At 59.6% G+C, this 21913-nt stretch overlaps 1 protein-coding gene across 7 annotated transcripts; it reads left to right on the plus strand.

Moving 5' to 3' along the window:
- Positions 1–471: 471 nt before the first annotated feature.
- MTSS2 (MTSS I-BAR domain containing 2) lies at positions 472–21835 on the plus strand. Of its 7 annotated transcripts, none has more exons than XM_032324224.1 (15): positions 475–631; positions 5488–5549; positions 5641–5714; positions 6521–6605; positions 6689–6780; positions 6913–6987; positions 7310–7318; positions 8249–8406; positions 8842–8949; positions 9872–9969; positions 11437–11659; positions 17676–17750; positions 18083–18259; positions 18439–18604; positions 18680–21835. In XM_032324224.1, exons 1-15 carry the CDS (start codon positions 563–565, stop codon positions 19432–19434), a joined length of 2226 nt encoding a protein of 741 aa, XP_032180115.1. In that variant the 5' UTR covers positions 475–562; the 3' UTR covers positions 19435–21835. The 7 variants fall into 7 exon arrangements, with proteins under 7 accessions (XP_032180117.1, XP_032180121.1, XP_032180115.1 ...); XM_032324227.1 differs by having other exon boundaries at positions 476–631; positions 11533–11659; XM_032324226.1 differs by lacking the exon at positions 17676–17750 and having other exon boundaries at positions 472–631.
- The last annotated feature ends 78 nt before the right edge of the window (positions 21836–21913 follow it).

Genomic DNA, 21913 nt, shown 5'->3' on the forward strand with positions numbered 1-21913 from the left:
CAGACACCCAACTCCCGGGCTCCACCCGCCAGGCAGCCCCGCGGGCCCCGCCCCAGCACCGCCCCCGGCCCGCAGCGGCGCCCGAGCCCGCCGGCCCCGCTCGCCCGGCCAGTCCGGCTGCGCCCGGGCTCGGATTTCAAAGCCGGGCTCCGGCGCTGAATGGGCCTGCGCCCCGCCGGCCTTTCCCACAGCCCCCGCCCCCCACCCCCGCCGCGGTCCTCCCTCCGCCGCGCCCACGTGACGCCCGAGCCGCGGCGGCTCGGATTACCGCCGGCGCTCCAGTCCCCGCGCCGAGGCCGCGCCGCCAGCTGCCCGCGCCGCGCCCCCCGCGCCGCCCGCCTGCCCGCCCGCCCCGCCGCGCCATGGCCCGTGCCGCCCCGCCGCGGCCCGCCAGCCCCGAGCGCCGCGCGGCCGGCCGCTGAGCGCCGCCCGGAGGCGGAGGCCCGGCCCGGCCTCGGAGCGAGCGCCCGCCGCGCCCGGCTCCCTCGCTGCTGGCGCCCCGCGCCCCTGCCCGCGCCCGCTGCCGCCGCCGCCGCCGCCGCCGCCGCCGCCCGGCCGGAGCATGGAGACGGCGGAGAAGGAGTGCGGCGCCCTGGGCGGGCTCTTCCAGGCCATCGTCAACGACATGAAGGTAATGGGGTGCGGCGGGGCTGGGTGCCCGGCGGGCGCGCGGGTGCGGGTCCCTCTGGGGACGAGTGGCGGCGGGCATTCGGGCCCCGCTGTGTGCGCGCGCCGCGCTGTGTGTGTCCTTGTCTGAACGCGTCCGGCCTGCGTCGGCTGTGTGCCTGGGTCTCGGGGTCCCCGTCTGAGGGGTGCTGGTGTTCGTGTGTCGGGGTGTCCAGGCGGCGCCCCGGGGTCTCTGTCCGGGGTCGCCGGGCCATAGCGCCCCCGCGGGGTCCCCACCGGAGGCTGCTCACACGCGGGCTCCCTGTGCCCCCAGCCCCCAAATCATCAATGAGGTTTGGCTCGGTTTCGACTCCACGGTCCTAATGTGATGGGTCCCGGGTCTCGCCGGCCTCCGCCCCCTACCGCTACCGTGCACCCTCCGCGGCCCCAATTCCGCACCACCACCACCACCACCACCCCCCGCCCCCCGACGGCCCTGGAGCCCAGACAATGCTGTCACCGCCAAAGCAGGGGAAAATAATAAGGCAGAGAACCGTTAACTCCTTCACCACCGGCCTCGGCCTCTGTGCTCGACCCTGCGACTCTTGCATGCCCCCACCCCAACACACCCCTGCCCAGGTCCCCTGAAACAGGCGCTAGGAAGCTGCAGGACTCCAAGGTCTCCAGGCTGACTGTCCCTGCATCCCAAGGCCTCTGTCCTCACCTTGGAAGGAGGAAGGGAGAGGGTTTGGGTTTCTGGAGAATCCCCAAGGGAGAGCCTACTACCACCCCAGGCCTTCACCAGCCCCCAACCCCGCACCCCCCGACGACTGGCCGGACAGGAGTAGGTCACCAACTCTTGGCCCACCACTGGCTCACTAGGTGGGGAAACTGAGGCCTGGGACTGGCTCAAGGTCATTAAGGAGACTGTCCGACTCTGTCCCTGACCTCAGTCCTCTCTGTTGATCTGGGGAGCGAGGGAGATCCTCTCCCCAGAGAGGCCAGGGTTTGGCAGGGCTGCCCCAGGCTGACTAGGCAGCAAGGAGCTGCAGCCCCAGTGACAGGATGGGAGCCGGGAACAACGCTCCTGTCTTTCTCCTCGGAGGCAGGACTGTGGGGCAAAGGAAAGAACCGGGCTCTGCACATGAACTCCAGAGAGCCCCCACCCTATCACACACTCCCAAGTATACAACACAGAATCCCACGGTGACATGACAGGCCCAGGAGGAGACACCACACAGTGCCTAGTGCAGCTAGCCCCCACAGTGCCCATGCAGGCCCTTCCGGAGGCTCCCAGTGCTACCCAGGGAACAGCCCTAGGGGCAGCTGCTGGATCCCTGCCCCTGGAAGAGGCCTGAGGCCATCACCACCGAGAACTACAGGGTGAGCAGCATACAGATGTCCCCCAACCCCACAGAGCGTGCTCCCCTGAGACCTCCATCCCTTGCAACTCTACCTCTGGGCCTCCCTACCAGCCCTCCGAAGTCCTGGCCCCTCTCTGTCCTCAGCAGGCCCTGCTGTCCTGGGGACATCGCAGCCCTGGCCCTGGGATCCCTTCCTAGGACCAGACAGCTCAGACCACCTGCCCCCCCCCCCCCCCCCCCCCCCCGCTACTTCCAGGGCTGGCAGAGAATGGGACCTTCCCGCCCCCTCCTCCCGCTGACAGCCTCGCTGCTAACACTGCAGAGAGCAGCAGCTTCTCTCTTGAAAAGAGGGACACAACTGTCTCTCCCCAGGCAATTTGCAAGGACCTTTGAGATCAGACAGAAGGAAAAGGGAGATACAGCAAGAGATTCAGGCCGGATTTTCTGACATGTGGCAGTTTCACCTGGGGTGATGCCAAGTACCTAGGACATATGCATGTGTTCGGGCCAGGGACAGAGCAGGGGACTGGGCCACCTGGAGGTTGATCACCTGGTTTTGGGGGGGCAGCTTCTGGCTGTTTCCCTCACTGGTCTGAGCCCCAGAAGCAGCGGGGGCTTGCATAGAGGAAGGGGGCTGAGCTGGGGAGACCGAGCTTGCCCCATGAGGCCTGTCCGCAGCCCCATAGCTGCTCCCCTGGAAGCCCCGGCTCCGTCCTGGGGTCGGCAGCAGAGGTGGAGGGAAGCCGCCCCGAGCTGCACCTGGAGGCTGGAGGGCTGGGAGGAGGCCTCTGGGTCAGGGTTGGGGTGGGGTGCTCAGGAGCTTTCCCTGCCTCTGTGCCTCACTTAGCTCAGATGCCCACTGGTTGCCAGGCCGCCCGCTGACGTTCAGAGAGGGGCAGAGGCTTGCCCAAGATGGCAGGACAGGGCAAAGTGCCTTCAACAGAGCGAGGGGGGCCTCCACTTGGCACTGACCCATCCAGAAAGTGGGCCCATAATCTTTGCCTGTCCTCCCATAGGCCCTGCCCTGTGGGAGGGGCCTCCACAGATGGGGGGGATCCTGTGTCCCCTGTTTTCAGCCAGCATTGACTGAGCCCTGTACTAGGCAAGGTGCTGAGAGCTTCTCCTACAGCGCCTCCTGGAGTCTCCACTCGGACCCAGAGATGTAGGTGCAGTTCCCAGTCCAATTTGACAGGTGAGGAAACAGGCCCAGAGTGGAGCCCTGGTCCAGCCCTGGTCCCAGAAAGCCCTCTCTCTAGGGTCACAGCCAGGTCAGAGACCTGGTCTCAACCCCAGGTCAGAGACCGAGTCTCCAAGGGCCAGGAGTCCCGGCCACCTCCACGTCAGTCTCGTGCCACCCACCTGAGCACCTCTAGTGACAGGCACTGGGGACAGAGCGGGTGTTTCTCCTGTCCCTGCAGTTCCTGTCCCCTTCTCCCCTCGAAGCTCCCAGATGCTCACCGCTCTGTATCCTGGAAGCGGGTATAGTGACCGGTCAGACATGGGATCAGAGCTTGCCCCTGCCGTCCGCAGGGCTTGAGCCCGTCAGTTAATCCCTCTGAGCCTTAGTTTCCTGCTGTGCAGAATGTGGGCAACGGTCGTGTTTAGCTCGCGGGGCTGTGCTGAGGACCCGACACGCTCCGGCTGCGGCGAGCGCTCGGCCGGCAGCAGTCACCGCCGCGAGTGGGAACCCAGAGTCTCAGAGCCTGACGACCCAGGCATGGCCAGGGTGAGGGCTTGGGCCCAGATGAACCCTGAAGACCCATCCTTGGGACCCTGGCTGCTCCAGCCGCCCCACCACCACCACCTCTACATCTCCGGGGTTCTTTATGAATTACCTACCAGTGGGGGCAGAGCCCCTGTCCTTAGAGACCAAGGTGCGCCTGTCCCTCTGCTGAGGGCCCCTCGGGCCTCCCCCTCACCGCATCTTGTCCCCTCCCCACTGGGAAAGCTGACGGGGTGAAAGTCTAGGAAGAAGTGAGCCTGGCTGGCTGGAGGCCGGTGAGATGACTGGTCTGTCCCTTGTGTTCCAAGCCCACCCAGAGTCTGCTGAGGGGCTCAGAAGATGTCCTGGGGGTCAGGACACCTGCCCCTGGACCCCTCTCTCCTCAGCATTGGCCCCTCTCCCTAGGGGTCTTAGCAAGGCTTTGGGGCTGGGATGTTGAGGCGATGTGAGCGCTCCACCTTTCAGAAGACTCTTGGGGGTGCCAAGGTGAGGGTCAGCTCCTTGGGATTGCCAGGGACAACCTACCAGGCTCCTTGACCCTGAACTACACGCATACGGAGACAGCCCACCCACAGCCTCCCCTGGCCTGCGCCAGCCTGTGTGAACTTCTCAAATATTTGCTTTCTCTGGGCACTGGCCGGGCGGGGAGGAGAGGGAGTTGCTAAGGCTGTCAGAAGCTGTCCTGTCTCCTGTCCACCCCTGCAGGCTGTCCTCAGCTGGAGAGGCCATCTCGAACCTACCCTTGGCTTCCAGTCTGGCAGAGCCTCCTTCTGAAGCCTTGAGGCCTGGGGTCTCTGCCTTCCCTGTTTCCCCAGCACTGAGCGCCCCAGCATACATGGAAGGGAGACGCCCTCTGGGGCCGGGGCTTTGCTGGCCTTGGGCTCCCCTTCAAGCATCCAGGCCACCACGGGGCCCTCAGGCCAGGGCCAAGGTTTCTCCGGGACCTAGCCACCATGGGAGGGCACGTTAACCAGAAAAGCCCCTTGATCAGACTGGACAACTTGGTCGCCAAGAGCCCAGCCTCCCCACTGGGAAACCCCCTCCCAATTCAGAGCTTTGGGCCAAACTGGGATAAAGGCCACACTGTGTCCCCAGGAGGGGAGGGGAACTGGGGGTGGAGAAAGGTGGCTCTGTTGGCCGCACAAGGCCCCATTCAGCCTGGGGCCTGGCTGTCCTGGGCAGGCTGGCTGGGCCCTGGAGCAGTCACAGCCTCCCCGGGCCTGGGAGCCACTGCTGCCGGCCTGGGATGGATGGGTGTCTGGGCCAGTAGCAGCTTCCGGGGCCCGGGATGGGGGGATCCCCAGAGGCCCCAGTTTGAGACCGGCATCCCTGAGCCCTGCTGGTGCACACTGGCCCTCTGCCCCTCCCTTGCTGTGTGGACTAGCCCGCCTGTGTCCACAGGGACATGGTTCCCCTCATGCACTTCAGCCCAGAGTTCCTGCCAGAGCCCAGGGGAGCTCGAGGAAACAGAACCTGCCGTTTATTGTTTCCATCTCCCCTGATGGAGGGTGTAGGCCGAAATGGTAGCCACTGTAGACTGTAGGCCAGACTTCCTGTCAGGGAGGGAAGGATGAGCAAAGGCAAGTCGTTCCCACGGCCAGGCCTTCCTTATGCCCCAAGGCTCTGTCCTTGGTCCTCTGTTACCCCAGAAGGCCCAGGAGCCTCCGTCTCCATGGGGGCAGGGCCACTGTCTCAGCCACTGCCCCAAATCCTGACGGAGGCAGGTAGAGAGCCCAGCCCAGGTGGAGCCTTGCCAGCCTCCTCAGTCTCACTACCTCTCCATCTCCTCCGCAGAGCTCCTACCCCATCTGGGAGGACTTCAACTCCAAGGCCACGAAGCTGCATTCCCAGCTGAGGTGAGGCTCCTGAGGGTGCCCCCACTGGGGAGGGGATGGGCAGAGGAGAGGACACCTCACCCACACACTGTCCCACTGTCCATCTCCCCAGGACCACTGTGCTGGCTGCTGTGGCCTTCTTGGATGCCTTCCAGAAAGTGGCAGACATGGCCACCAACACCCGAGGTGGGGAGGGGGCGTGGCTGGAGGTTGGGTATGCCCCAGGTTGGGCTTGGAGGCTGGAAAGGCTGAGCGAAATGTGAGCCAGGGAGAGGACACTGGGCCTAGAGTTGGGACCCTGAATTCTGCTCCCTAATAGAATAGGCTGGTGGTGGAGAGGGTGAGCCTCTTATCACTAATGGCATGCGAGCAGGGGTGGGCGAACGGTGATAGGGATGTTACAGAGGTTCCTCCATCAGCTCGATCCCTCTGCCACAGTGGTTCAGCCTTCTGTACACTGCGTCTGACCATGGCTGCTTCTCACCCGCCCCCATCCGTCCGTCTGAGAGCACGCAGGGGCAGCCAAGCCCCTGTTGGCCTTGGCGTCTCCTCTGCCTTCTAGTTCAAGTAGCAAGGACCCGGGTCCCCTGAGAACCAAGGTAGCGGGCGCTTGCTCGCACTCTCACGCCTGCCTCTGGGCATCCGGAGGGGGTTCCCGCCAGGACTGGAGGGGATTTGGGCAGGCCCTTCGGATGGTCTCTCGTGCCAGTCTGACCACCAGACCACCCGACCACCCCCAGCTGCAGCAGGCGGGCACGGCCGGGATGGGCAGGGCCTTGGTCCCGCACGGAGAGTCTCGGCAAATACTTGAGAACCGACCAAATCCCCCCCTCAATGGATCGTGGGATCCCAGCGCGGGATCGCGCAATGCTGGGGGCGGGGCACAGGCTGTGAGCTCGGTCTTCGCGGGCCGGCGCGCCCCCTCGTGGCCGAGGCTGGGACTGCAGATGCCCCAGCGGGCCCCTTCCCAAGCTGCGCGCTTGCCTCGCCAGGGGCCACCCGGGACATTGGCTCGGCGCTCACGCGCATGTGCATGCGCCACCGCAGCATCGAGACCAAGCTGCGGCAGTTCACCAAGTGAGTGGGCGCCACGGGCGGGCGGGCAGGGGGGGCGCAGGGAGAACCTGCTGGTGGCCCTGACCCTCCCGCGCCTCCCACAGCGCGCTGCTGGAGAGCCTCATCAACCCGCTGCAGGAGCGCATCGAGGACTGGAAGAAGTCGGCCAACCAGCTGGACAAGGACCACGCAAAAGGTAGGTCCTGGGCTGGGGCCAGGGCTTCCTGCCCCCGTTGTGCAGAGCACACACACACACACACACACACACACACACACCCCGCCCCCTCGCCCACCGCATCACCGCACTCCTCTCTCACCCCGTGTGCAGAGTACAAGCGAGCCCGGCATGAGATCAAGAAAAAGTCTTCAGACACGCTGAAGCTGCAGAAGAAAGCGCGCAAAGGTAGAGCCCACAGCGGCCCATGGACGCGTAGCCCCCCGGGGCCCCACTCCATACCCCCCACACCCTATGGGGTGCCCCAGGGAGCCATCCTGGCTGGAGGGACCCTGTCCTGGACAAGACCCTCCAACCTGCTGGGTGGGACAGAGGGAGCCTCCCCGCACCCCAGACCTGGCCCAGGCCCTCCCCTCCCAGGGAGGCAGCAGGAGGCCCCACAGGCCCAGGCACCCACACCCCTGCCCCAGGAGTGGCTCTTTCCATCCGGCTGTCTTTCACACATTCTTTCTTTCTCTGTCTCTCCTCTCCTCCCACATCCTTCCTGTAGAGCTACTTGGTAAGTCAAACGTCCGTCCCTCCAGCTGCTCCTCCCGTCCTTGTCCCATTTGTCTGTCTCCCCCAGCTCAGGGCCATTGGAAGGAGCCTCTCCAGGCCAAGGAGGAGCGAGGAAGGCGGTCGGTCCAGCGAGGGAGGGGCCCGGGGCACAGTCCCCCTGGGGCTCCAGGGGCCCCTGGCCAGGGATGAGTCCCCGGCCACTGCTGGGTCAGTCTGCCAGGCCAAGAGGGGTTGGAGTGGGCAGGGTGGGGGGCACAGGCCCTGGCTACCCCTCCCACCAGGCCTACCCCATTACCTGTTGCCTTCTCCCTTCCTGTCTCACCATCTCTCCATCATCCTCTTGCCTCTCTCTCTCTCTCTCTTGCCGCTGCCGCTTTGTGTCGCTGTTGCTGTCCTTGGGCACCTCTCCCTGAGCTGAGTGGGAGCCCACACTGAGAAAAACCCCTTCCCCTCCCCAGGCGCCCCCAGCCCCTAGTTCTCCTGGCCCCCACACCCCTCAGTAGCCTGGCCTACAGCTGAGCCCTCTGGCTCTACTTTGTCCTCTTCCTGTGCCCGGTGAGGTGAGGGGGTACTGGCCCACAGGCAGTGAGGGTACCCCCGGGGCTGGAAGTCTCAGCTGTGGAGGCCTCTGCTGGACTCCCCTGGGCACACCTGCTCCTGCGGTGGTTCCCGGTGGGCTCCGCCCACTCCAGGTCCCCGGTGGCTTTGCAGCTTTGGTGTCTTTCCTGTGTGTGTGTGTCTGTCTGTCCTCTCTGCCTGCTCTGGGACCAGCCCCGGCACAAGCCCTGGAGTCCTGGCTGCCCTCCCCAGTCCCCGGGACCCCTGTGGCAGTGCCCAGCCCCACCTCCAGGGACGTACCACGGGGCCTGAGCCACACACGCGGCGAGCCGGGCGGCGTCCCCAGCGCGGCCTCTCCTCCCCACCCCTCCAGGGAAAGGAGACCTGCAGCCTCAGCTGGACAGCGCCCTGCAGGACGTCAACGACATGTACCTGCTGCTGGAGGAGACGGAGAAGCAGGCGGTGCGCCGGGCCCTGATCGAGGAGCGCGGGCGCTTTTGCACCTTCATCGCCTTCCTGCAGCCTGTGGTGGTGCGTCCCTCGGAATCGGCGCTGTCCTCCGCATCCCCGCCGTGGGGCTAGTTGAAGGGTCTCCAAGAACCTGAGGAAATCCCAAGAATCAGGATTCGGGAGCCGCTGCTGGGAGTCCTTCTGGGTGACTCTGTGGCCCCAGGAGGTGGGACCGGGCTCAGGGTTGATCCCGCGACCTCTGAGAAAGGCCGGAAAGGCCGCGGCTCGGTCATCCCTGCCGCGCGTCTTCGGAGCCGCGTGCTCACCGCCCAAAGGCGGGTCTCGTGATGCGCTAATTCAGGCTGGACCTATGGTCACTGTGGCCCCAGGGTGTCCGGGTCCAGCCTCCGCCAGGCCTGAGCAGCGCTGGGTGAGAGGGAGAAGCCAGGGGAGGCCCGTCCCTCCAGGGTGGGGGGCATGGGCAGGGCCGGTGGGTCTGACCCGCGGCTTCCCCAGAACGGCGAGCTGACCATGCTGGGAGAGATCACGCACCTGCAGGGCATCATCGACGACCTGGTGGTGCTGACGGCCGAACCCCACAAGCTGCCCCCCGCCAGCGAGCAGGTGCGGCCAGGCCTGGGGGCTGGGGACAGGGGTGGGGCTGGCCCACCCTTGGTTGGGGACGGTAGAGGAAAAAAGAGGATAGAGGACCAGACACGTCCTAACACGTACTGTGGGACATCCAGGAGCACCTGCCCCAGGGAGGGATGCTGTGCCCAGGACCCAGTGGGAGCCTCCGTCTGAGAGCAGAAATGGGGCAGTCCCATGGCACTGGGCCCCGTGTCTGCCCCTAGGCTTTCCCTGAACAAGCCAGATTTGGTGACACTTTCCTGTCATCTGTAGCCAGAACCTGTCCCCTCCCCTGGTCCCAGGCACACAGACACACCTGCCCACACTTACCACCCGCTCGGCTCACCGGTCGTGTCCCACTGCACGAGGGGCGGTCCTCCTGGACAGGCCCGTGACGTTGCTCTCACCCGGCACCTACCATGTGCCTGGCACTGTGCCAGGCACTTTCTACACCATCCCACTGAACGCCCCCACCAGTGGCCCTGCAAGACAGGAACCACGGGCTGCTCACAGGGCCGCTGAGGTTCCAGGAACTTGCCTGAGGCCACAGCAGAGCCAAGGTTTGAGCCCCATGGTGTCCCTCATGGTCACTCTCTGGGCTGCTCTGCCAGGACAGTGAGTCCCCAGGGACACCTGGTTCTCCAGTGGCTACCCCCTAGTAGGGGGCAGCATCCCTGAGAAGCCGGGGAGGGGGGGAGGGAGGGGCAGAGTCTCCCTTGATGTTCCTCTTCCCCCTCCTCCGGCAGCCCTGCTTTCAGACCCCCCTGGAGGGTCTCTTGCCAAGGCTTGGCTCTCAATAGGGAAGAGCGTGGGGGACCACTGGCCCTACCAGACCTCTGTGGAGGCCCCCAGAACACAGTAAGAGTCTTTGCAGAGGAAGGCTGCCTCCAGTGACCCCGCCCCTGTCCCTGTCCAGGTGATCAAAGACCTGAAGGGCTCGGACTATAGCTGGTCCTACCAGACGCCCCCATCATCGCCCGGCGGCTCTGGCTCACGGAAGTCCAGCATGTGCAGGTCAGTGCAGGGTGGACGGGGTCGGGGGGCAAGGCTGGGAGGCGGGGGCCCCCAAGGAGAGGTTGGGGGAGCTCCCGGCAAAGCTGCATCAAGAGCTGCTTCTGGGCCCCAGAATTCACACAAGTGCATCACAGAGGAATTTGCGCGCAAGCACGGAGGACAGATGCACCTGTGTGTCGAGGCTGCTGCCCACGCACGCGTGTGGTAGCAGGAAGCGGGGTGGCGGGGGCCAGAGCAGCTTCGTTTACAGAGCAGTCACGGTGTGCCAGGGGCCATGCTAAGTGCTTTATGCGTTTTCTTCACTGAATCCTAACACCACCATATCAGGTATGGTGGTATCTCCATCTCACCGAAGGGGAAACTGAGGCCTGGGTTGTGGCATTGCGCGACTGTTGGCAGGTGTCGGGGGATAGTAAGAATCTAAAATCAGGGAGGGGCACAGATGCTTCTGGGAAGGTGTGCTGAGGCCCCACCGGAAGGGACACTCCAACCTGGCTTGTTCCTGAGCTCTGGTTCCTGGCCACTGCCTCTTGCCCGAACCCCAGCCCATGCTGGCCCCCAGAGTCTCGTTCGATCATGGTGCAGGCTCAGGATCAGGGACACCTCCAGGGCTGGCACTAGGACAGCATTTGGAGGAGACATTTAAGATTCAAGGTTCCTTAGTGGGGAGGACAGTGAGCACAGAGTGAGTTAGTGGTAGGACAGGCCCCCTGTCCCAGGCTCCCCTTCCCCAGAACCACCTCTGGGCACCTGGGCAAGGAGGTAAGCGGACATGGCCATCAGCAGCTCCTGGGGAGAGAGGGGGCCCAGGTCTGTTGGACCTCAGGTAGGCGTCTATCACGGCAGGAAGGGTTGAGGTCAGAGGACACCTGTGACCCAGGGTGGGAGCTGAGTAACTTCAGCATCTCGTTCAGAAAGAAGGCCGCCCTCATTGGCCAAGTGTGAGGTGGTTGCACAGAGGGTGTGAGCTACGGAGAGCTGGACACAGTCAAGGGGGTGGAGGGGATGAGGACAATGGTGGGTCCAGGACTCACACAGTCACCACAGCCTAGATACCCAGTTAGGATTTCATGGCAAAAATCAGACTTCGAGGAGGCAATCCAGAAACCGACTTGTGTTGGGTTCTAGCCCAAATGGGCCAGGGTTTGATGCTTTGTGACTCGGTTGTTAATGGCAAAGTAGGAAGCAGAGTGACGGCTTGGCCCTAGGGATGCCCTGGAACCCTGGGGTTCTCCGGGGGCAGGTGCTGGGCCAGCTCTTGGGTGTGGTCCCCTGCCCACCCCTACCCCCCACCGTCCCACAACCCAACTCTTCTGTGGCACCCGGTCTCACGACTTGTAGTCTGACACTGTCTTTTCCTTCCTTTGCCCCTCACCTCTTTCCTCCACCCTCGTCTGTCACCCTCTCCTCCACACGCATCCTTGTGTCTCCCTGTCTGGCCGCTGTCCCCCTCCCTGACTCCCCCAGTGCCCCCAGCAGCAGTAGCGGTGCCAAGGGTGGCGGAGCCCCGTGGCCTGGGGGTGCCCAAACATACTCACCCAGTTCCACCTGTCGCTACCGCAGCCTGGCCCAGCCAGCCACCGCGGCCGCCCGCCTCTCCAGCGTCTCGTCCCACGACTCTGGCTTCGTCTCCCAGGACGCCACCTACTCCAAGCCCCCCTCACCCATGCCTTCCGACATCACCAGCCAGGTAAGGAGTGTCTGCAGGGCCTGCAGCTGTTGAAACAGGCCTGGAGGTCCCCAGGATCCCCTCACCGGGGACTAGCCTGGCTACGGAGAGGTGGAGAAGGTTAGAGCCACCTGCGTGGGCCACAGAGGCATCAGCGGGGGGCTGTTGTGGCCCCACTTCCTCACCATTTCCTGATTCCCTATCCCCTGCCTTCTTCCAGCCATGGGAGCCCCTAGGGGGCTGCTTAGCAGCTCTGATCCCTTGTGACCCTCCCCCTGCATAGGCTTACTGTGATGGGGTGGCTGGCCCTAGAAGTCATCCCCTGGAGCCCCACAGATCTCCCCAGAAGCAGGCTTAGATCCTGCAGCCTCAGTGAGATGGGCAAACAGAGGGACCACAGTAGAAGACAAAAGAACGTCAGGCCGCCTGCCCAGAGGGCTATCATCAGGGTGTCAGGAGTGACTGCATTTGGATCCAGTCTGCTATTCCTCCCCATCTAGGCCAGTGCCTCCATTTGGGCTCCGTATTTTAAGTTCTGGGTTTTTTGCTCAAGGATATCCCCATTACACTTTCAGTCTCTCTCCCTGTGCTGGCTCATTCCCATCAGTAACACAAACAAGCTCTAGCATCATGCATCTTAAAAGCTCTCCCTTCCCCCCGTGTTATCCTCCAACTACCTAGTATTCTTCATAGCAGAACTTCTCGAAAGAGTTGTCTGCCCTGACCATCTCTACCTCATTTTCCATTCACTTCTGTCTGCTTCACCTATGTCTAACTGAAAAATTTTAGATTTGTTAATTTCTCCCATATAGTTCTATGCATGTTTGCTGTATACATTTTGAGACTCTTTTATTAAGTGCATACATGTTTAAAATGTCAACTTTTCATGGTGACTTGAATCTTCTAACATGATGTAGTTGATCCTTTGTTCCTTATAATGCCTTTCATCTTAAAGTCTCTTTTGTTGGATGTTACTACAGCTATCTCAGCTGTATTCTGTTCAAGATATATATTATTTTCCCCTTCTCTTGGCTTTTAAACTCACTGTATCTTTATGTTTCAGTTGAGTCTCCTAAAACAGCAGATGCTTAGGTTTTCTTTTATACAGGTTGACAATCTCTATCTTTTTGTCGGTATTTTTAGTCCATTTATATTTATTGTGATACTGACATATTTGGATTCCTGTCTTTTTTCTTTTTATTCATTCTGCTTTTTCTTTGCCTCTTTTGTCTCTTCCCTTGCCATTTGTTTTTCTTTTTCCCATTTGTTCCCCTTGCTAGATTGTAAGTTATACTGTGTTTCTTTTCTTTTACAGGATACCTTGAAATTTTACCATACACCCTTACAAAGGGTCTCACTTCCTGAATAATTCAAGGATCTTAATCATTATTTTAACTTGGTCACCCACTTCTTCCCAACTTATAAGCTATTACATGTTACTCTCTTTTTTTTTAATAACACTCACAAATGACATTTTTTCCTGAACTTTACTATCATTTCACACAGACAATATTTGTCTAGATTTCTCCATGTGTTTACACATTTCTTCATTATTTCTTCTTGCACCTCAAATCTTCTTTCTGAAGTATCGCACTTCCTTTAGAAGTTCTTTTTTTTTTTTTTTAAGATTTTATTTATTTATTTGACAGAGATCACAAGTAGGCAGAGAGGCAGGCAGAGAGAGGTAGAAGCAGGATCCCTGCTGAGCAGAGAGCCTGATGTGGGGCTCGATCCCAGGACCCTGGGATCATGACCTGAGCAGAAGTTAGAGGCTTAACCCACTGAGCCACCCAGGCTCCCCCCTTTAGAAGTTCTTTTAGAATAGATCATAGATCTATAGGAGTAAATTCTTGGGTTTTGTTTTTCTGTAAACATGTGTCATTTTGTCGTCTTTCTTGAAAGTTTTGCCAGGGACACGATTCTAAGGTAGTAGCTATTCTCTCTCCACACTTGGGTATTTTTCCAAAGTGTGTTTTGGCTTCTGTCAGTTGAGAGGTCTACTGTCCGTCAGATTGTTGTTCCTTTGTGAGTGAGCTTACTTTGCTCCCTGGTCACTTTGAAGATCTTTGCCCTTTAGTTTGTGTCTAGTTGCAGTTTCGTTTTTACGTAACCTCATTTGATATGTTTGTATACCTCCCTCTTTCTATTCTTGTCTTTCATATGTTCTGGAAGTTTTCAGCCATTATTTATGTATTCCTACTTTCATTCTTGCTATTGGCTCCCTCTGAGATTCCAATTCCGTGTGTTGCGAAACCTTCTCATTTATTCTGCTCTGGATCCTCTTAATTCTCACACTTTCGTTCTTCTCCCTTCTCTAGATGATGTTCTGGATCATTTATTCAAGACTGTCTTGCAGTTTCCTTTTTCTCCATGTCACAGGAACTTAACCTCTCCATTGAGGCTTTTTTCCAACTTGGTATTTTGAAATAACTTCAGATTTGTAGGAAAGTGGTCAAAAGAGTACAGACTTCTCACCTACCCCTCCCAAGCCTCCCTTGATGTTAACCCCTCATGTAGCTACAATACTATTGATGAACCTAAGGTCTTTTCTCAAATGTTGCCCGTTTCTCTGGTCCAGGAGGGCAGGATCCAGCCCAGGACCCTGAGTCACAGTTAGTTGTCGGATCTCTTGTGGCTCCTCAAATCCGTGGTGGTTTTTCAGTCCTTCTTTCCCTGACTTTGATACTTTTGATACTTTTGATACCGGTCAACTGTTTCATGGAACATCTGTCGGTTTGGGTGTGTCTGGTGTCTTCCCATAATTAGACTGAGGTCCCACATTTCTGGCAAGACTCCTGTAACAGTGGGGGGTGGCTGCTCCTCGTCCTCACCAACCCTTGGTGTTTTTCATCTTTTTCATTTTAGCCATTCTGGGGGGAACTTCTGGTAGTGCCCTGTGTTTTTAATGTGCAGGTCACTGATGAGGAATAAGGTTGAGCACCTTCTCAGGCCACTTGGCTGTCCTCTTTTCTGAAGGACCTGTTCATGTTTTGCCCGTTTTTCTACTAGGTGGGTTGTTTTTGTTTTTGTTTTTAAGATTTTATTTATTTATTTGACAGAGATCACAAGTGGGCAGAGAGGCAGGTGGGGGTGGTGGGAAGCAGGCTCCCCACTGAGCAGAGAGCCCTATGCGGGGCTCGATCCCAGGACCCTGGGATCATGAACTGAGCTGAAGGCAGAGGCTTAACTCACTGAGCCACCCAGGTGCCCTGGTTTTTGTTTTTGTTTTTGTTTTTTTTCTTATTAATTCCTAGGACTTCTTATATATTAGGGATACAACTCCTTCATCTGAGATCTCGGATTCTGTGGGCTCCCTTTCTACTCTCTTTTTTTTTCTTAAGATTTTATTTATTTATTTGACAGACAGAGATCACAAGTAGGCAGAGAGAGAGAGGAGGAAGCAGGCTCCCCGCTGAGCAGAGAGCCCGATGCGGGGCTCGATCCCAGGACCCTGGGATCATGACCTGAGCCGAAAGCAGAGGCCCTAACCCACTGAGCCACCCAGGTGCCCCTACATTGTGCTTTTTGCGTTCTGAGCCACGTTTGTGCACTCCAAAGTCACAAAGATATTTCCCTAGAAAAGTCTTTGTCTTTTACCCAGATCTGCTCCTCATCAGGAATTGATTGTACACATGTGCACGCACATGTATAATAGGAGGTGGGGGTCATTTTTCCACACAGATATCTAATTGGCAAGTTACTGAAGAGGCCGTGTCTTACCCCCACAGCACTACAGTGTCTTCTTTGCCATAAATCAGGTGTGATCTATGTACCTGTAGCCCTTTTGGGAGTCTGTATTCTGTCTGTTGGTTGATTTGTGTTCTCATACCAAGACCATACTGCCTTAATTATTGTCACTTTATACAAAACTTTGATACGTGCTAACAGAAATCTTCCGGCTTTGTTATTCTTAAGTATGCCCTTGTCTAATTTTAGCCCTTCGCAATTCCTTGTATCCCTTAATGTCAGCTGGTCATTTCCCATCAAAACAACAGTAACAGCAGCTCCTGGGGTTTTGACTGGGGATTGCTTACGTCTCTCCATTTATTTTGGCCTTTGCTTCTCTCGGTGATGCTTTGTAGTTTGCACGTAAAGGTGTTCCACATCTATCACTGGATTTTTTTAATTTTTTTCGGGATATTTGATATTTATTGATGATATTTTATTTATTCATTTTAAAGATTACTTATTATTTACTTACTTATTTGAGTAAGCGAGTGGGAAGGGGAGCAGAAGGAGAGGGACAAGCAGACTCCACGCTGAGCGCAGAGCCTGATGTGAGGCCGGACCCCATGACCCTGAGATTGTGACCTGAGCCGAAATCAAGTCAGATGTTCAACCGACTGAGCCACCCAGGCGCCCCTGTTGATAGTATTTTAAATTATATTAGCTCCTTAAGGGTTTTTTTGTTTGTTGGCTGCTGATATCTAAAACTTTGGGTTTTTTCTTTGGCATATTAATCTTTTATTGAAGTCGCTTATCATTTCTAGTAACTAGACTCGTGAGAATTCTGCATTTATAACCATCATGTTTTTGATGAGTAATGACTGCTTTTTCCTTCCTTGCCAATCCCTTTGCTTTCTGCTACTTCTTGCCTCACTGCCCTGCTAGGATTCCCAGTACTGAGCAGAAATGGTGATCGTGGGCATCCTTCTCTCTTCCCCCCCACTCCAAGGGAAATATATTGGTATTTGTCTAGACACTCTTTATTATCAGATTAAGGAAGTTTTTTTTCTATGCCCAGTTTAAGTATTTGTTCATGAATTAACATTGACTTTTTCCACAGAGTGTTCCTAATGCTTTTTCTGTTGGTTTTTGTTTGCTTTCACAATTCTATGGGTAAATCCACATTTGCTTCTTGTTTCATCAAAGCCTCACCTGTGGTGCTTTATTTCCTTTTATTTTGGTGATCTTGGTTCACCAGAAACTGTAAAAAACCTGGGGGTCTAAATTAAGGAGAATTTGAAGACTTTGACAGGGCAGGTGCAGTACCAGTAATGGAGCCTTTGCACGCCTCTTGCTGGACCCTTAATTCGGGCCATCGCAGGGCTTACCCCTCACCTTGGCCCCTCCCCAGTCTCCCAGTCACTGTATTGCTCTCAGCATGTGCCTCAGGGAGCCCTCATGGTCCTACGTCCGCCCTGGCTGCTGCTTTTCATTCTTGTGTCTTCTTGTGAGTCGGGGGCTTCCCAGGCCACCTGATCCCTGCACCGGCCCAGAGCAGGAGTCTCCCCTGCACACATGGTCCACTCAAAAGTGGACTCCCAGCCGCCACCATTCTGTGACCTAGTTCTTGAAGTCTCCAGGGAGGCCTCTGTGCCCTCACCTGAGAGACCCCTGGCAGCGTTAGCGCCGCTGCCTGTCCCTCTTCCGCGGGGCAGCTCCTTCTGAGTTCTGTAACATCATCTGCTGCTGGTTTTCTTCCCACTTCTCTGGCAGCTCTTTGCTCCTCCCCTTGGCTGGACCCTCCTCTTCCCAGTCACTGACTATGGGCCTGCCTGGGGCCCCGAACCTTCTAACGGCCCCTGCTGCCGGGGTGACCTTACTCTGTCTCATGGCTGTGGATTGGTGGCTGCTACCCTTGTCTTCTCCCTCAACTCCAGACCTGTAAATGCGGTTGCCTGCGTCGCATCTATGCGTGGACAGCGGACAGGCAGCTCGGCTCTGCGCGTGCAGGATGGAGCTCCGGACTCCTTCCTTCCCGCAGGCGTGTTCTTTTGACACAACAGGGACGCCATCGACTCCTCCGCCCTCCCTCGTGTCTCTCTTTCCCTGGCCCACCACATCCAGGCCTTGGGCAGCGAGTCCTGTTGTGAACTCTCACTGCCTCTGGCTCTTGGGCTGGGCCGCGGAGTCGGCCGGCGGCCGCCGTGCGCGCTCAGGGTGCTGAGATCTGCCGCAGATGCTCGCGGGGGGGGCGGGGGGGGCACCGAGCCGGAGCACCCCGCTGCATGCCGGCGCCGTGACCAGGTCTGTTCTCTCCTCTCCTCCTGGCCTCCCCGCCCCGTCCGCCCGCCTGCTCGCCTCTGCATGGCAGAAGTCCTCCAGCTCTGCGTCCTCAGAGGCCTCGGAAACCTGCCAGTCCGTTAGCGAGTGCAGCTCCCCCACCTCGGTCAGTGCTCCCCACCTGCAGTGGGATGCAGGGAGGGTCCAGGGTCAACCAGCGGGGGGTGCACACGGTGCCCGCTCCCCACAGGAAAAGCCGCCTGGGCACACCTGCAGCCACTCCCAACACACATCTTTCCCTCCTGGGACATGCTATCCTACCCCTGGGCCTGGAGGGACTGAGGGGTCATGGTACCCTCCATGCTCTGTCCTTGGCCATGATCATGGGCCTGACCTGCATATGGGCCTGAAAACCCTGAACCTCAGCAATAGTGAGGGGACCCATCACTGCGGATGACAGAGCCAAGGGCCCCCTGACCCATTCGCCACCCCCTGCAGGACTGGGCCAAGGTGGGCCCCCACGAGCAGCCCTCGGGCACCAGCCTGCAGCGGAGAAAGGACCGAGTGGAGCACCCCCGAGACACAGAACCAGGCCTGGCCAGCGGGGGTGCCCTGGGCCCCAGCGGCGAGGAGGCACCGCGACCCCGCATGTCCCCTGCCACCATCGCAGCCAAGGTAGGCGCCAGCTCTCCCGCAGCCCAGCCAGGGCCCCACCTTCACTCCCAGGTCCGTACCTGAAGGCCCAGCAACTGGTGTCGGGGCCAGCCCTGGCTTCTTGACGGGAGCCACCTGGAATCTGGGCTGAGGGGGGCAGCAGGGAGCCGGGCTTCAGCCTGCAGTCTTCCCACCCCCAGCACGGCGAGGAGGTGTCCCCCGCCGCCAGTGACCTGGCCATGGTGCTGACCCGCGGCCTGAGCCTGGAGCACCAGAAGAGCAGTCGGGACTCGCTGCAGTACTCCAGCGGCTACAGCACGCAGACCACCACGCCCTCGTGCTCCGAGGACACCATCCCGTCCCAAGGTAGGCCCTGGGGCCGGGGCCGGGGCGGATCAGCCGGCCTTCCGAGCCCCGGCCCACCGCATCCCGTGTCACCAGGCTCCGACTATGACTGCTACTCCGTGAACGGGGACGCAGACGGCGAGGGCCCCGCCGAGTTCGACAAGTCATCCACCATCCCCCGCAACAGCAACATCGCCCAGAACTACCGCCGCCTGATCCAGACCAAGCGGCCGGCCTCCACCGCGGGGCTGCCCAGCGCCTCGGGCGCGCCCCCTGGCGTAGCCACCATCCGCCGCACGCCGTCCACCAAGCCCGCCGTGCGCCGCGCGCTCTCCAGCGCCGGCCCCATCCCCATCCGGCCGCCCATCGTCCCCGTGAAGACGCCCACCGTGCCCGACTCCCCCGGCTACGCGGGGCCCACGCGGGCGGGCAGCGAGGAGTGCGTCTTCTACAGCGACGAGGCCGCCTCGCCCCTGGCCGCGGACCTGGCCAAGGCCTCCCCAAAGCGGCTGAGCCTGCCCAACACGGCGTGGGCCAGCCCGGCCCCCGAGGCGGCCGGCTACCCCGGGCTGGCGGCGGACGACGACGACGAGCAGCAGCAGCTGGCCGCCAACCGCCACAGCCTGGTGGAGAAGCTCGGCGAGCTGGTGGCAGGCGCCCACGCCCTGGGCGAGGGCCAGTTCCCCTTCCCCACGGCCCTGGCCTCCGCCGCCGCCCCTACTGAGACGCCCAGCCCACCCCCTGCCGCCTCCGGCGACCCCCCGGCCGAAGACATGCTGGTGGCCATCCGCCGCGGGGTGCGGCTCCGCAGGACCGTCACCAACGACAGGTCGGCGCCCCGCATCTTGTGATGGCGCCGCCCTCCCGCCCTCCGGCCCCGTGTGATGCAGGTGGCCGGACCAGTGACCCACAGCCGCTCAGAGCGAAGGCACAGCGAGGAGACAGCAGAGCCAGGCAAGCCTTTGGTTTTCTGTTTTTTAAGTCACGCGTGATGGAAAGACACTCATCTTGGATTTCAACATTTCCATGGGAAGTGACTTCTTTAACCAAGCCCGCCAGCTCGGAGCCTGCAGGCCTTGAACTGGATCTGGAGCCTGTTTTATATGTTTCCTGCCTGTTCTGCCCCTCCTCTTCCTCTTCCTCAGGCCCTGCCTTCCCCGCCCCCCCCCCCCCGCCCCCACCCACTGGGGGAGCCCTGCTCGGGGCCTGCCCTGCCTGGGGCCTCTCCTGGAGACCAGGCCCCTCTCCCTCCTTCCCCTTTCTCTCCCCTTCCCGAGTTCTGGCAGGCAGGCAGGCTGTCTGCGGAGGGGCCCGGCGCCCAGTCGGCTGAGGTGTGAGCTTTGACTGAAAAGCTACACGGGATGGCGGGGAGCAGGTTGAGGTTGGGAGGCCCAGCCTCCTGTGGAGCGAAGAGGCACGCAGCCCCAGGGCCCTGTGTTGAGTCTTGGGGATGTGTTTGGAGAAGGCCATGGCGCCTAAGGTGGCTTCAGGTCCTAGCGTGCTGTCGCTGGGGCAGTGTGGCTGCGGGGGAGGGGCAGGCCACAGGGTCCTCTGGCCGGCCCCCTGGGAGCTGCTTTCGGATGTGTGGCCCTCACATGGGCACGTTGAGAATTTAACTCTGGTGGCACTTTGGTCACGGTTTCGGCCACCTTTGGGCACAGGGGCTGGAGCTGGGTAGAGGGTGTGGGGGGTTATTTTATGAATATAATAGCGAAAGAGCTGACTAGACAGGACTGTGGGAGGGGACAGGGTGGACCGTACAGGGTGTCCAAGAGTGCCTGAGGGACAGGGGTCCTCACAGTGGCCCGGTGGGCTCATGGCAGGAGGAGGAGGGCCAAATTGCTTCCTCAAAGCCAGCGGGCAGCTGTTTTTTTCCTCCAGTTTCTGGAGCAAAGCCAAAATAAGGTTGGAGAAGGCCAGGTGTTGGGGGTTGGCCAGCACATCTGCTTGGATGGGGCTGGGGTGTAGCCCAGGGAGCTTGGCTTTGACTCTCTGTCGCCAGAGGAGACGCCAACCCAGTGCGGTCCCCCCGGAGTCCAGTCCTGTGCTGGTGGTGGGTGTGGGGTGGGGGGTTCCCTCCCCTCCACGTGCTGAGTCCCGCCAACTCGAAGCAGGTAGAAGCAGGTGCGTCTAGGGCGAGTGGAGGGCTTCCTGTTGTCCCGCCGGCTGGCAGTGAGGGTGGCCGGGCTTGGAGGGCAGCAGGACCACAGGCCAGGGGGCCTCCTGGGGTCGGGAGAGCAGGGATTGGGGCTGAGGCTCAGCACCAGGCTGGAGTTACTGGTAGTTCTTGTGCAGGGAACCGGGGCCCAAGCAAGGTGGCCAGGCAGGTCTGGGGCACCAAGGTGGCCCCTGGGTGCCTGGAGCACCCCCCCACCCAGCCACCCAAGGGCATATGGAGGATGGTATCTGTAAGTTGCTAGGTCTGAGAACAGCCTTGCTGACTGCTCAGGCCAACCCGAGAGCCCAGGTTAGAGCATCTTGAGAGAGGGCCCGAAGAGGACAGGAGAGCAGATGGCCCCTTAGGGAAGGCGGGGCAGGGGGGTTGTGGGCAGGCAAATACACTGCCCCTTCCCCACAGGGCTGTGCTGGCATTTCCCCGGGTGGGCTGAGGGAGTAAGATGCAGGGTGTGTGATATGAGCAGGGCAAGGAGCAGTGGGGTAGGGGGTGACTTGGGAGACCCAAGGAGGGGGGTGGGCATGGCAGAGCCACCCCCCCAGGCTCAGGCCTCCTCCCCCCCAAGCCACCCCAGGGCTGTACATAACTCCTCCATCCCCTTGACCGCCCGTCTCCCATCTAGTGACCACCTCTTAGGCCCACCCCCTCGGGATCCGAGCCAACCAGCCCGCATCACAAACTTTGGTTTGGGGAACTTCTTTACGTTCGTTTCTTTTCTTTTCTTTCTTTCTTTTTTTTTTTTTTTTTTTTTTCCATTTTGTACAGAGAAATATTCTTTTCAAAAGCGTCTTTTGACTGAAGTAACTTTTCTGGTGCTGTTGTTAACTTGTTCCTTTTTTTTAATTTATTTCCCCACCCCGGGTCTCTGCTCCTGGTTCCTACTCACCCTTTCTTCCCTTCCCACCACACCCCTCCCCCATCCCATCTGGCCCATTTTGTTTCTTTTCTGTCCGTTTTTGGATAAATTTTCCTCTCCTCCCTGCCCCCTCCACCCCCCACCCTTGATTTAAATAGTCACTGCTACAAGTAACAAATGCACTGTGAAGATTCCAGTATTAATAAAGTTGTACTGTAATTAACACCCCTGCGTCCGTCCGCCTGGCTTCCTCCCCGGCTGCTCACCGGCCCCCTGCAGCAGCCATGCAGGCCCGGCC

The sequence above is a fragment of the Mustela erminea genome, chromosome 19 (assembly GCF_009829155.1).
Source record: "Mustela erminea isolate mMusErm1 chromosome 19, mMusErm1.Pri, whole genome shotgun sequence".
NCBI lineage: Eukaryota > Metazoa > Chordata > Mammalia > Carnivora > Mustelidae > Mustela > Mustela erminea.

Coding starts and splice junctions, on each gene's coding strand:
- MTSS2 (XM_032324224.1), top strand. CDS start 563: ATGGAGACGGCGGAGAAGGAGTGCGGCGCCCTGGGCGGGCTCTTCCAG. Junction 5,715..6,520: donor CATGGCCACCAACACCCGAG/GTGGGGAGGGGG, acceptor TTGCCTCGCCAG/GGGCCACCCGGGACATTGGC. Junction 8,407..8,841: donor CCTTCCTGCAGCCTGTGGTG/GTGCGTCCCTCG, acceptor CGGCTTCCCCAG/AACGGCGAGCTGACCATGCT.